The 15,244-nt window shown below is 30.5% G+C and overlaps 1 protein-coding gene and 1 long non-coding RNA gene across 3 annotated transcripts; one reads left to right on the top strand and one right to left on the bottom strand.

Annotated features, from left to right (window-relative positions):
• Window positions 1-10,512, top strand: LOC106670325 (fatty acyl-CoA reductase 1-like). Of its 2 annotated transcripts, none has more exons than XM_014400531.2 (10): window positions 1-70; window positions 5,367-5,602; window positions 5,665-5,772; window positions 5,843-5,983; window positions 6,100-6,245; window positions 6,307-6,416; window positions 6,482-6,671; window positions 9,509-9,754; window positions 9,815-10,069; window positions 10,149-10,512. In XM_014400531.2, exons 2-10 carry the CDS (start codon window positions 5,408-5,410, stop codon window positions 10,267-10,269), a joined length of 1,512 nt encoding a protein of 503 aa, XP_014256017.1. In that variant the 5' UTR covers window positions 1-70; window positions 5,367-5,407; the 3' UTR covers window positions 10,270-10,512. The 2 variants fall into 2 exon arrangements, with proteins under 2 accessions (XP_014256017.1, XP_014256018.1); XM_014400532.2 differs by lacking the exon at window positions 1-70 and adding an exon at window positions 2,105-2,290.
• Window positions 10,513-12,573: 2,061 nt separating this feature from the next.
• LOC112127967 lies at window positions 12,574-14,931 on the bottom strand. The gene is made up of 2 exons (XR_002910805.1): window positions 13,397-14,931; window positions 12,574-13,060 (listed from the first exon to the last, which is right to left on the bottom strand). It is a non-coding gene; the product is annotated as an uncharacterized LOC112127967 (long non-coding RNA).
• Window positions 14,932-15,244: the final 313 nt, after the last annotated feature.

Raw genomic sequence — 15,244 nt, 5'->3', positions numbered from 1 at the left:
CTTTATTTTACGTGGTCTTTCTGCCATACTGGCACACACCTTGTGACGAATAAGAACAACAGATGTGAGAGTAAGAATTTATTTTTTTTATTTTTTGTTGTCCTTTATGCTATTATAGATCATTTGTTTCATTTTTACCAGGCCCTACCTGTCTTCTAAAAAATCCCTTTGTAAAAATAATACAAATTCAAAGAAAAGTTTTAGTATTTAGATTGTGAATATTATTTTCTTGACACTGGTCGATTAAACTTTGAGTCCATTTTTTTTAATTTAATTTATTTATTTAAAGTAAATTTGTTTTATACTGTAGGGCCTAAAATCCAACTTAATGTATTTAGTTTTATTCATATATTGCATTCGAAAAATAAGACGTTTAAAAAGAAAATGTTTATCAACAACAACAAAATTAATGAATAAAGAACAGAAAATTCACAACCAAATAAAAATGTACAAAAAACTTTTTTGTCCCCTTTAATACCGAGTATTTTAACTCTTGGCACAAATCACATCCGTTAAATACCTTTGCATTGTTTGGAAAAGATCTCTGATAAAATCCTGAGGAATTCTTTCCCATTCATCAAGAACTGCCGATTTCAACTCTCCCAGGTTGTTAGGACTTGGGTTAGAGATCTTCTTCATACTACAACCAATTCGGTGCGGGTGTCCAAGGAAATGCCATCCCAGAACATCAATGACCCACCATGGAATGCCACCTGAAGAACCATATGTAAACGTCTTCATATGAAATTACGCCCTTCTGAAGATTTTAGACCAACTCTCACCTCATCTGTAAAGAGGACTGGTCCCCAATATTTCAATGTCCCATTCACATCTTCCCATGCGAATTGAAGCCTGGCCATTTTCTGAGCTGTGGTAGGAAGAGGTCCACGAGCCGGGTACGGGGCCCTGAAGTTATTTTCATTGAGCCTTCTTACGATTCTGGAGGAAATCGAAACAGTTTGGACTTATAATCTGGTTTCTTATCCCATTTCCCGTAATGCTTTGGTTTTGTAGAGCATGATGACGGATGAATCTATCTTCTCTCTCATCCATAGACCATAGGTCGACCAAGTCCCGGTTTTCTAGTGTGAAGCCCTGTTTCTCTGAAGTGACGAAGAACCCTTCCTATTGTAGAATGATTTACTCTGTCTCCTGGTGACTTTGCACTGGTTATATCTTTCCTCTAAAAACGTTATGTCCCTGACACTTTCCTACTCACTCAAATTTTGACTGGAGCCATTGAAAAAGGTTTAAGAATAGCAATAATGATATATAATCAGATGATATATACAAAGAAAAAAGACTAATTGAAAGCGAACTTTAGTTGTAGCATAATGGAAGGACATAAACTTGTTTGCAAATGGGATTAAATTAAATTTGTAGATCAGTGTATTTTTTGTTAAATTATTTTTAAATAACTTTCTAATTGTCATATCAGAACCACTAGCATAGCCAAAACTTTTATTATGTAACATATTTTCATTATATAATATATATGACATTATATACATAATAAAATGGTATAGTTTCAATTTAGATTTTATAAAAAGTTTGTAATTTCTGTCATACAGGAGGGCTTAACGTCCAACTACCTGTAGGTGTTGCGAAAAAGAGGTCAAACCACTTTACAACCCTTCAATTAACAATTAAAATTCTATGGGCTGTGCTGGGATTTGAACCCGGAACCACTAGTGTGGCAAATTTGACTCGAGTGCACTAACTATTCAGGCGATCACCATTTAATATTCTATAATTAAACAACAATTTTATAAAAAAATTAACCAAAATTAAACTCTTACTTTATATAAAATTGGACACTTATTTTCAAAATGTACAATCTGTACATATCAAAATTGACTCCCCACCCTAATAATTTGGCAGTCAATTTACTCTGAAATAGAGTGTCATTGATTTGATTATTTGATCATCAAAAGACAATTGAATTGTACTGGATGACCATATAATTAGGCTGAAATTGATAAACGATTAGTGGTGGCCTCAAGGTAAAATACATTGTCAGAACAGTTTTCGTTTTCATTAATGACTGTACGAGCAGGCACACTAGAGTAATCAGTCAGGGGAAAATAGATCCACTGATGTTTAACTTGTGGGATTGCAAGTATTACGATCGTAATTTGTGTGTGAACAGGAGGCTTATTATTTTATTGTTAGCAATAGAATAATAGCTCTCAGTTATTTAACCCAGAAAAAATTATGAGAAGTGAAAACTGAATAGCAGGATTGCATAGATGTCATGAGATTTGGGCAGAAAACAGTAGGAGACACTTGAGTGAGTAACAATCATTTAGTTCAAAATATTTTTTAAAAAATATATTACTTGAAAGTCTGATAGTATTTAATTATAGACTTAACACCAAATTTCAATAGTAAATTTAGTTTAAATTATATGAGTGTTTAGATCAACAAAAAATATTTTGTGTATCAAATTTATTAGGTAAATGTGGCATTAAAAAAAAAAAACTAACAAAAAATATAAAGCATTGGAAATTACGAGAGCTCATGTCTTTCTATTGGGAAATAATATTATTGTAACATGGTTTCACCCTCATCTGTGACAACAGACAGATAGTTCAAGCCCTCCTGTATATAAATACACTCAAAACTACATCAACACACAAAAATTGGAATGGTGCCGTATTCGAGCATAATTCTCATAATGTGCCAAGGACTGAAACCTTTTCAATTAAGTGCTAAATCAATCAATCGCACAGTGAAATCTTTCTCTGCCTGCTGGATACATATGCGGGCTCTGGCCAAAAAGTGAGGGGGGAGAAGTTAGGCCATTTCAGTTGTATTTGCCATGCTATCAGTTCAAATCCTGGCATTGCCCATGACTTTTTAATTGAGAACAATATGAAAAAAGAATTTTAAAGTAGTTTGAACCATCAACACCCAATGGGTTGTAGGACATTGAGTCCTCCTGTATGACGGGAATTACTTTACTGTACTTTTTATAGAAACCTTGTCTTATCAATAAATATGAGTAACTTAATAAAAAATACCCAGTAAATAAAATATAATTATGTTAAAGGAATTAAATTAAATGAAATGATTAATTTCTTTTTAAAAAAACTTATGTGATATTTCTCCATTGGGTTTGTGAGATGGTGAACATGTTTGGTCTTTTCTGGTCATGTCTGTCCTTGTTGGTTTGGTCTGTCAATTTAAAATTTCATCAAGTTTTCTGTCCACCAGACTCAGAACTGATATTGCCAACCAAGCCAGTAAAGATAGGCAGATCAAAATGATTATTATTCTTACATATTTACCACTAAAACAATTAAAATAAATATTTTTTTATATTATACCTGTTGTCAGTTGTTTTTAAAATTAAATAAGAAAATCAAGGTATGTGCCTCTTAAGAACATCATCAGTTTGCCAATTTCACACGTCGTCTTCATTACTGGTATTTGACCATCAATACTTTAGAAAAAAAAATTGAAAGAAATTGGAAAGAATATCTGTTCAGTGTGCATTTCTAATTTGTCCAATGTATAATATATTGTATAATTCTGCAAAAACTATTCCTTTTACTCCAAAACAAGCCAAATGTATTTCTGGATTAAAGAGCGAGTAAAAAATTGGTCTATTAGGTCTGTACATTTAACGTAGGCACTCGACTTGGACTAGAGTCTGATTCAATTGGGTGTTCTACTCCTTCTTTCTCCAGATCCTGGTAGAATTTATTTCTGTCCAACGAATGTGAAATGTCTGTTCAATTGTGAAATATGTGCGTTAGGTCCTCCTTTACTCTGCATGTGTCGCAATTAGGGTGTTGTTTCATGCCAATCTTGTGAAGATACGCTGCGCAGATGCCATGGTTTGTACTTAACTGATTTATGGTGGTTATGTCTTTTTTGCCATGTCTAGCTTGTTAAACCACGGTTTTATTTTCACAAGTGGAAATAATGTTTTATAGGCCATTCCCTTATCCGAGGCAGAATATTCAATTTGCCATTCTATTTGATTTCTTGTTTCTAATATTTGAAAAAGGTCTGTATAAGGGATCTTTATGATTCTAGGGGTGGGTAACTGTGTGGCATTTTTGCAAGTTTGTCGGCTTTTTCGTTGCCTTAGACGCCCATATGTCCTTTAATCCACATGAAAGAGACCTTTTTTTTTTAAGTGGAAAAATTGTTAACAATCTTTTTTATATCAGCTACAATATAATTTTTGATGTTTGTAGAATTGTTTTGCAAGCACTGAGGCTGTCTGTGCAAATTATAATATGATTTGTTGTAGAAAGGTTGAGGGTAAAGAAAGTTGGCACTGCCTTAATTGCTAATAATTCAGCTGAATAAATTGATATCTCTATCAGCAGAGGAATTGAGTCCCCTTTATTGATGCTAGGGCAGAACCAGGAGCATCCAACATTTCCAGACATGAGGGATCCATTGGTGTAAACAGTTAAGTGGTCATTAGGGAAAAGTTCCTGAAGATCATCATGCACTTGTTGATTAACCGCTACGGGATTTTGTCCGGAGTAGTCTTTTAGTATATAGAAATTAAGGGGGTTTCTAATTATTTTTAGTTCTGTAGAGAAAATTGGAAGGGTATCTCTTTGTTTGATTTTTTCTTGAAATTTTGACAGAGAGGTAAAACTCGTGGTAATCGGTGGAGGTTTTTTCTTTTGCCAATATTTTTTTGTTAGATTCATTATGGACAAATCACAGATGCACTGAGCAAGTGATGTTTTTTTCACCATTTGGCGCAACACAAACTGTCCTGCCAGTTTTTCCCTTATATCAATCAATCAACTGAAGAATGTGCCAAAAAATTAATCGGGAAACTGTATTGGTAAATCTTCACTTCAATTTCTATTTTATAAACTCGTGTATATAAAAAAATCAAAATCCTCGCTGCATATTTTTTTCCACAGTACAATCCGCATCCAAAATGTTACTGGGATTTCCATAGCACAATTTATCAATATTATTTGTATGTTTCAAACTTTTACAAGCTAGGTCCACGGTATTTCAATAATGGGACCATTTTGCACTTGGCTAGCCATACTCTGTAAATCTCTCTCCCTTTAATAATTTATCATTTTAATTTTTGTATAATTTCTCTTTAATAATTTTAACAAATATTATTAAAGCTAACTTACAGAAAATACTATGGGTATATGAACTACTCTATAACATATACTCTTTACTAATCATATAATACAGGTAGAGAGACATGAATGAATAAGCACTAAAAACAGTGGTACTGAATTATCTGTTACTCAAATCTAGTCTATTAATTAATGTATGATTATTAAAGAATGTGGTGCAATTATATGTACAATATTAAAATGTAACATGTATGAATATTTATGTCTACAATTGTTTTTATTTTTCAGCTCTTCATTAATAAAAGTGTTTAAAAAAATAATATTCAAAAATGGCTGACATCAGAATTCCTGATTATTACAAAGGAAAGACAATTTTAGTTACTGGCGTGACCGGTTTTATAGGTAAAATCCTTGTTGAAAAACTCCTTAGGTCTTGCCCTGAAGTTGAAAAGATTTATGTTTTAATAAGAAAAAAAAAGTCAATCCCTATTGAAAAAAGATGGAATGAAATTACCGATTTGCCAGTGAGTTGTTAATTATAATGAAATACAATGGATGTATGTTTACTGTTCTAATTGATGTACAGTTGTTCAACAGGTTGAAAATAATTGATAGCAGTCTTTTGAAAAAGGTAGAGCCTATTGAAGGAACCATTGATGTAAAAGATTTGGCATTGAGTGAAACAGTCAAAAATGTAATTATATCAAATCAACTCCATATTATCCTGCAAAACAAAACAACAAAAAATGGTTTCTTTTTTACAGGAAGTAATAAATACAGTTGACATAATATTTCATAGTGCAGCTGCAGTGCAATTCTCAGAAGATCTTATATTTTCTTTGAGGAACAATACTTTAGGAACTTATAACGTGGCAGAGTTTGCAAGATCTCTGATGAAATTAAAGGTAATACTTGAATTATATCTAGTTTTTGTAAAAAAAAAATCTACTATCATAGAAATAGCTTATGAAGTATTTTGTACATGTAATCAACAACTATCTGTTTAATTTTAAAAACCCAGTGCTTCGTTTATGTGTCGACCGCATACAGCAACTGTGATAAACAAAATGTAGCTGAAGAGAAAATTTATAAAAGCGCTTATGACTGGAAAACCCTGATAGAAATTTTAAATGTCGACCCTTATCCACTTTCCATTTTAAGAGACAAGTAATAAAATAAATAATTTCAAATCTTTCCAATTATAATTTTTATTTTTTATTTTGATTAGGATAAAAGGTAGCCATCCTTCAACATACACTTTCACCAAAGCTTTAGCAGAAGATGTAATGGATCATTTTAGCCAATATTATCCAGTAATGTTAACCCGACCATCTGTTGGTAAGTTGGAACAAAATGTTTCATTTTTTAAAAGGAATAAATATTTCTATTTATTATTTTTTCAGTTCTATCAACGGTCGATGATCCGATACCAGGTTGGGTGGATTCTTTGAATGGTGTCTCAGCTATGTTTTTGTCAGTCGCATTGGGAGTCGTACGGGTTATAAATGGTGTGCCAACTTCTTGCCTTGACTATATCAGTGCTGATCATGCTGTCAAAGCATTAATAATCGCCGGATGGAAATTAGGAAAACAGTAATGTATTTCTTTACAATTAACTACAAGAAATGAATTATTTTCTGAGATAGTCTTCAACAATAAATGAGTGGTTCTGTAATAAATTCTGGTACAATTGCTCTCCGCTAAAAATAAAAAAACTGTTGATTCTTATTATATTTATCTTATATTATCTATAATATAATATAATAACAAGACACCTTGTTTGTACATTTACAAATGAACCAATAGATAGAATGTCTGAGACTATCCTAATTTGTTTATTCTTGCAGCATAGTTAGACCCGTTTTATCTTTAGTTGCATGGATCTTGCAACTGCATCAGTTGCACTGTTTTTATGTATTTATATAAAACAAACCCGTATGATTGCATGTCTGATTGACAAAACCAGCAGGAATTGGCCTGGTCCAATTATTTTCATTAAAATTGTGAGGTTTACTCTTGTGATCTGTGAAGAGATAGACCTGTACTTTGATCTTTACCGATAATCTTGGCCTGCCTATACTCACTGGGTTCGTCTATCAGAAATGTTTGAGCATTCACCGTCTTCTGTTATACTGTTAAGTCAAGCCTCTTTTATAAGGCGCCATTTGGACTCATCAAAGAGATTTTACTTTCCAGAATCGCAGACATGCTGAAGATGTTGAAATACCAAGCGAGTCTGACAGACCATCCCAGCCTTGAATAGACGACAGACCACAATGATCAATAACGATCAAATTACATGCTTAAAACTTAAAAAAGTAACGATTTTTCGTTGTCGTTATCAGGCTGTTGTGTAAACAAGGTCCCCCATACACTATACGCATTTTTTTGCAAACTCCAATTGCTTTTGTCTATGTCCAGTTGTTTTAATGGCAACAGTGGCGCAAAGCCACTCGTTGTGCAATTAATTTCAAACAATTTTGAATTTCTGCAACTAGTTGCACAGCACCTCAAACATCACTATACAATTGTTTGCACAATAGCCTCAGTTGTGCAATTTGTTTGTAGGTGTAGGGGGGGGGGGCTTTACACACACAATTAAAAAGCCATGATCAATGATGGTACTCAAATCCGAAATGCTAGTTTAGAAAAAATTTTACACTTGACATAGTGTAATTGAACATTTATACAAATAAAAAAACTATAACTACAATTATTAATCAGCTTTGTCAGCACCCCAAAGTTAGATGCAATTAAATCTGTGCATAGAAAAAGTAATACGAAGATCAACACTAGAAAGAAAATAATGTCAAATTAACAACAAGAAACAATTTAGAACAAATGAAAAACAACAAATTAGGAAATTGCTCAAATTATGATATTGTAATTTGTTATCATCTCTGATCATTTACCTACATAGCTTGAAATGAATATTAAATAACTTTAGTTCTAGTGTTAAAACTAGATACATTAATAGAAATGAGTTATAACGAGTAGGATTTTTTTTTTTAAAGCCCATTTGTAAGTATGTTGGGTTCAATGCAGGGCCACTGGATTCAAACCCGGGACCTTTACCTTATGGTGATGAGCACCTTATCAACACTAAACCGTTGGGGCCACCGACGCCCCATAGGATGAATTGATTTTGTTGTTTTAAAATTTATTAGAAAGAACCATTAAATGCTCTTTATTTTACATGCAGAAGCAGCTTGTCAGACAATACTGACCATTTTAATTTTGTTCTTCAAATCAGCAATAGTAAGTCTGGAAATTTTCATTTCTTTTATAATAGGACACGACGCATTTTCTCTCATATCTTTATTTGTACACTCATCAAGTTACATCATAATAATTAGGCTGCAAGTTCATAAATCATCACAATTTTTGTGCCAAAGATGCTACAATGGCATGCCATGGTAATGCAAGACAATAATAAGGCATGCAATGCAATAAGCATTTTAATTTTGCAATAATCTGATCATTTCCATTTCTTTATTAACAACATTTTCTCTTTAATATGTATTTTTTTATATATAAGTCGGTAAGTCCAAAAGCATTAATACATGTAATAAAATTCTAAAAATTTAGCAAAACATTTACACACCATAAATTTCAGCAGGATTTGAACCAAAGATACCACATATCCTGGTAATCCGAGACAAAAGGCAAATGTCTTAATTTTGCAATAATAAATCCAGCCATTTACATTTTTTGATAATAGAACAAAACCATTTTTTAATCAAATCTAATTTTTATGTACAAACCAATCAATTGTTTTTCCAACATGGGAGCCTGCAACGTATAATATTGTCTATGATAAAAACATGGATTCTCCAATTTCAATTTACTTAATTGCAATGATTGATCTTGTGATTTGTTCATCATCATTGCAAAATCTGTTTTCATTGGAAATTGCAAGTGTTTGAATTGGGATGACATATCTGTCAAATTTTGTGATCCTATCCTCACATGCGAAGGTGCGATTGCCTGAGTGGATAAAGTCAAACAAATAACGAAAAGGAAAAACAAAAATAAAGTCTTGCATGCATTCGTATCACTGGAGAAATGAGAACATGCTGCTTATTTTATGTCATAATTTTGCAATTATAAATCTCGTTTTTTTTTTTTTTTTTGCAATATTACAAAAAGCATTTCTCTACCATATATATCCTATGATTAATCAATTAAAAAGTCAATCAACTCTGTTGAACTGAAGCTTCTTATGATAGATTCCGTTAAATTTACGTAGATCAACTAAAGATGTTCAACAAAGTTGAATCGTTCATGAAGATCTTACAGTTTTGTTCTTCACCAATAGATATGCATCACCCAAAACAAAAATAAAAATTTCAGATGTTATATAAGCATTTGATATTAAAAAAATAACTTTGTTGTAAAAATTATTATATTTAATTATTTATTTTGTGTAGAGAAAAGCGTAATGGAATCGAGGTTATGAGTGTCAATTATGGAAAAGACATCAAAATGCCAACAAGTTGGTTTTTTGAACAGCAGAAACAGCTTACAGAAAATTTCCCTTCAGTAAAATCCGCATGGTACCCATTCGTGATAATGGTGAGCAATCCACTGCTATTCTGGATTCTTTTCTTACTCCTCCAAGTCATACCAGCGTACATGGTCGACTTTTGCCTTATGTTACTTGGAAGGCCGCCTATGTAAGACATCATATATTTCAATCATACTATTTTGTTTATTGTCCTATTTTTTATTTTTAGATTAGTGAATTTAACTATAAGATATGTGCAAGCTGCAAGAGGTCCTCTAAAATCATTTTTTCACAAGCAGTACGCATTTCCGAATAACAATTTCAACATATTGAATGACTTGTTGTACGAACCAGACAAAAAGGAATTTCTGATTAATAGCAATAAATACTCAATAAAAGATTATGTCTACATCAACGGTAATGGGATTTTTAAATATTATTTAAAAGAACCTGAAATGTCTGTAAGAAAAGCCCATTTTGAAAGGTTAGTTACTAAAAAGCACAACATTCATACTTTATTACTTAATTATTAATTTAAACAAATGTAAATTTATTTTTTACAGACTTCGCAAGATCCACTACACAACCATTACTATTTTCTCTTTGATTGGCTTACTAGTATTATACAGAACGATTAATTATCTAATTCAAAATTGTACAATACCACTCTCAGATTTGTTCTGAACTTTTAAAATTTGTATAAAAACACTAAAAAATAAACAATAAATTATGCTTTATTTTAACTAAAATACACTGTTTTAGTGTTGTAACAGTGTAACTGAAATACACTGTTCAATGATTTGTAAATGTGTTGTCAATATTGAGCTTTTACACAGGTTTTTAATATCAAGCAAAACATGAAATTTAAAACAATTTGAGAGTTCTTAATGAATTAAAATTAATATGATATATATCATATACAAAAATCATTCAGTTGTCTTTTTTGCCAAAGGATTCTTATAAAATTATAAAAGAGAGCTAGCAAATAAAAATAAAAAGTAAGTAAAGTAAACTAATTCCTGTAATACAGAAGGGTTTAATGTCAAAAATTTCTCACCTACCATTTTTTTTTTTTTATTTATAACAGCATTTTAAACCATATATACAAAAACCAACTGTTGAATGACACTTAAAGCCTCGTGTGAATTATTTACACAATGAATAAAGTTTCCTCATTGACCTTAAGATCAGGGTATAAGACTATAAATCTCTTCATGAAATATTTGTTCTGCAGTGACTCATAACCACAAATATTCAAGAATATAAAGTAGGGTGTCAGTCATTTTTAAATTACACTACAAGTAATTTTATTAATAATGACCAATGAAATAATTGCTCTAAAGACAAATTAAAAATTTATATGAACAAAAATCAAATTATCAATTAAAAAATAAATAAATAAAATAAACATCTCAGATCATCCTTGACCAATAAGAATTTAGTGGTGTATTTAATTCAAAAAGTCATCATTTCTAAAATTTAGTGGTGTCTTTCATTCAAAAAGTCATCATTTCTAAAATTTAGGGGTGTCTTTCATTCAAAAATTCATCATTTCCAAAATTTAGTGGTCTTTCATTCAAAAATTCATCATTTCTAAAAATTAGGGGTGGGTAGCCGCAATGGTTTAGACATTGGTATGGCGCTCGTCACTGTAAGGTAAATGTCCCAGGTTTGAATCGAGCAACCCTGCATTCAAATCCAATATGCTTATAAATGAGTTTTTTAAATATCAGCACCCCAAGGGTTCATGAAACGTCATTGTCAATTAAAAAAAACCTTAAAAAATAAATAATAAAAAATAAAGTTAATTAAAATCCATTATATTAAGTTAATTACTTCTTTCAATTAATTAATCTTTTTATGTAAGGTTTTGGTTGAAATGAAAAAGACCACTTGAGCTATCGTGACTCAAGTGGATAGAACAGCAGCGTATTGAGCTGAAGGTTGTGGGTTCGAATCTCGTTTGTGACACTAACTGTTTAATTTCAACCAAAACCTTACATAAAGAGATTAATTAATTGAAAGAGTTAATTAAAATGCTTATTTAGAGATCACGAGATGTGGTATGGTGTGACGTAGGTTTAGCAAAACATTTTCTTTATCGTGCCAATGTTTCGATATTTATTGAGATCATTTTCAGGGCTCAAAGTGTTTGTTCTCTGTCTAGATGTGTCATTACTTATGTCATGTCCCTGGCAGTGGCCAAACCATGATTCTATGCAAAATATATTTTTAGACAATTTTGAGTGACTAGGGTGTGTAATATATTCTTAATAGTCCCTCTCCATACAATCCCTTCACATAATGAGGATTATGGAAAGGCAAAATAAACTGATTTTAGAGTAGATATAGGTAAAATGCTTCTAAGAATTCAAAATTTTAAAAAAACCTGTTTTTTCAATTTGAAAATTAAAGTTTAAATGTTAGTCCAGTAATATACCTAAATATTTTACTTTAGTCCCAAAAAGAAGAGGTTTGCACAAACAATTTAAAAAATACGCATGTAAAATAATTTTATGTTTGTTTAAAACGTGTTTTTAATAAAAGACACAATGTTAGTTTTTATCAATTTACAAGCAGGGAATTTTTATCAAGCCAATTTTTGCCTATAAAAAAATTCTTCGCCTCGAAAACCAAGGACTGGTATTACCATCAAATACAACTTCTGGCAGAAAGATGGGTTAAAGTAGTTAATAATGATGGCCTATATTTTGAGTAATAATTTTCATGTTTACATTTTATACTGAACTTAAATAAAACTTAATTTATGCACAAGGACTTTTGTAACAACATAATATTAATATGTCAGAACATGGATGCCATAAAGATACTAGAGTATTGAGTATATGCTATTCTCATCGCTGTGAGGTAAATGCCCTGGGTTCAATCCAGAGGTCCTGAATTCTAAGTAAAATACCTAGATGTCAACTTTTTGCTATGCCTCTTATCTTTAGTCCCATTTATATCAAATAATAAAAATTTACATTGTTAAAATCACTTTATTGTATTTAACACAATACATTTTATCCTGTTTAATCCTTCATCAATCTGAAAAGTATTTCTCTCTACAATCAAAAGAACAATTGAAGGTGACATTCATGGTCCAAGCATTGCTAACTAGAGATCTTTTACTACTTTTCTGATGAGTGAGTCCACATGAAATTACAAAACAATCATCCGAAGATTTGGGACAGATGTTAATCTTGTTAACTCAATGTTTCCAAGCTCTGACAAAGAAGTCATTGATCATTTAAGTATTGTTTACTGCTGTTCCCTCAGTCTGACCGAAAATGAAAATGTGTTTTATTTTAAGTGATGCTGTTTTACAAAGTCTGCGGATTGATACACTTACTTATATCTCTTTAACTTTGTACGCAACAGTGACCAATCCCTGCCACTCTGTTTTCCAAAACCTCTTATTGTTGAATTAAGTCTCTTGGCTCCTCTTAGATTCAATACCATACTTACTTAATATCTGATAGATAGATCAATTAAAAATTAATAGGGTGAAAATTACAAAAAAACTAGAAGACAGTATAAAACAAATTAATAAAAAACGGAAGGAAGAAATTTTTATAAATAAATAAAATGTAATGTAAAAAAGTAATGCTTCAATATAAAAGTATAAAAAGAATAAAATTATTTAGTTTATATGTACAGTACTAATATTTAATTACAAACAGTTGTATAATATTAAAACAATCGATTAATAATTAATTATTAATATATTTTCTATAATTGATGAATTTGTTCAGAATTGAATTATAATTCCTTTAGTGATCTGTGGATAAAACTTGCAAAACACACTTACACTGATGTTTCAAGGTATACAATAGATGAATAGACATCGTTTAGCATCTGAAATCAGTACATATATCACATGAAACAGTGGTTCAGGTGGAATCAACAGACTGACATATTCTTACATAAATATTTATTTTGCCACCTAATGATTTTTAGCCAAAACCATTACACAATAGTAATATTTTGACAGCTCTTTTTGCCCATCAATTACTCTGCAAATTTAAATTGAAACAAAGCACATATTAGACTCAAAAGAAAATTGAACTATGAACTAACCATACAATTCTTCTAAACCGTGTCACCTTAATCTTAAAACATCTAAGGGAGATGTGATTTTAGAAATTGAAATAAGGCCTCTCCGCACTTGAGATATCTGAGATATGTATATCTCTTTTTCTTTTACAACTCACATAAAACACAAACACACACTCTCTCTCTCTCTTTCTTTAGATGAGTTAAAACAACTATTTTCGTTATCCTGCTGGTGGGGGAGGGAGGGTCTGGTTTGTAGAAACTCTAACCTTATAATAATATTAACAAAAATCCACAAAAAAAGTATTAGACAATTAATTAATAGTGAATTTGATATACATGAACAGAAATTGTTAAATTCTCTAAATTATAACCCAGAAGGGACAGTTCAGAAGCCATATTTTTGAATTACAGTTGTAATAATATAATTTATTATTAACAAATAAAGTAGTCAATTCATAAGAATTTTCGTCACAATCATCTGTATAAATACATTAATTATTTACTAACACTAGATTCATGAATACAAAAGGCTGGGACTGGTAAAATTCTATAATTTTTTTGACGCCTAACAACCAAAATGTCCACATCCGTCAATATATTTTAAAAGATTTTAGTATAACATGTTTTAGTCTCACTAACAGTCAAAATGAATATACATACATACACATCTCCAATTTGAAAATTAGCAAATGTATCATTGTATGTGTCATTGTACTGAGATAACATCATTTTTGTACAAATACAATTTAACACTAAGTTCATGTTGAAAAAAACACAAAAAACATGTAATGAGATCTATAAGTTGTTTAGAAAAGCAAAATTTATAATTTCCAGTTAATTATATAACTGAAATACAAAGCTTTTGTAATAATTCATACAATAAAATTATTTGAACGATTAAATTAAGCAATTTTATGTTATTAAATAATGTTCAATTAGATGTTCTTAATTTCTTTTGGTATTGATCCATCCTGTTAAATGTTCACTTGTGATATATATTGGGGGGAAATATGGCTGCAAGTAACATATATTTGATATATTCAATTTGTATTTACAAAACCAAAATTAACAAACTCTACCATTGTAAACAAATGTTAAGTTTCTATTTTGGTAGTTATTCTGTCAGTATAGTAATATTAATTGTTTTAGTTTTTGGTTTAACCATTGATTAAAGGAACTTTTATCCCATTTCATTTTAACTGTGTGCTCTAGAAAATTATAAATATGTTAAACTCTATCATAATTTCATTTACAAAATAAATTTTAAAAAATTCTTAATTTTTGTACAATTAATTTATTATTTATGTGAGTATTTTAAATTTATCTGATCATAGTTTTGTATTGTAAAAATTCTTTAAGAAATGTTATCGTTTAATAAGATTAGACTTTTGAATCTTCAGTCTCCGTAATATTGTATTGATTGGTTTATTATTGTTAATTTAACAACTTTCAAGTTTTAAAAAAACATGTTTTGCTTACTATGAACATTGGTTATTCAAGTAAAGTTGACCACACCATTCAATTTATTTTAAAAGGCATTGAGCATACGCGTTTAAAATCACAAACCAAATGGAAAATATGCATTTAATTAAAAATAAGT

The sequence above is a fragment of the Cimex lectularius genome, unplaced genomic scaffold (genome assembly GCF_000648675.2).
Source record: "Cimex lectularius strain Harlan isolate CLEC.00 unplaced genomic scaffold, Clec_2.1 scaffold287, whole genome shotgun sequence".
In the NCBI taxonomy this organism is placed as follows: Eukaryota; Metazoa; Arthropoda; class Insecta; order Hemiptera; family Cimicidae; genus Cimex; species Cimex lectularius.
The sequence above is the reverse complement of the archived record's forward strand: the minus strand, read 5'-3'. Positions and strand labels throughout refer to the sequence as shown.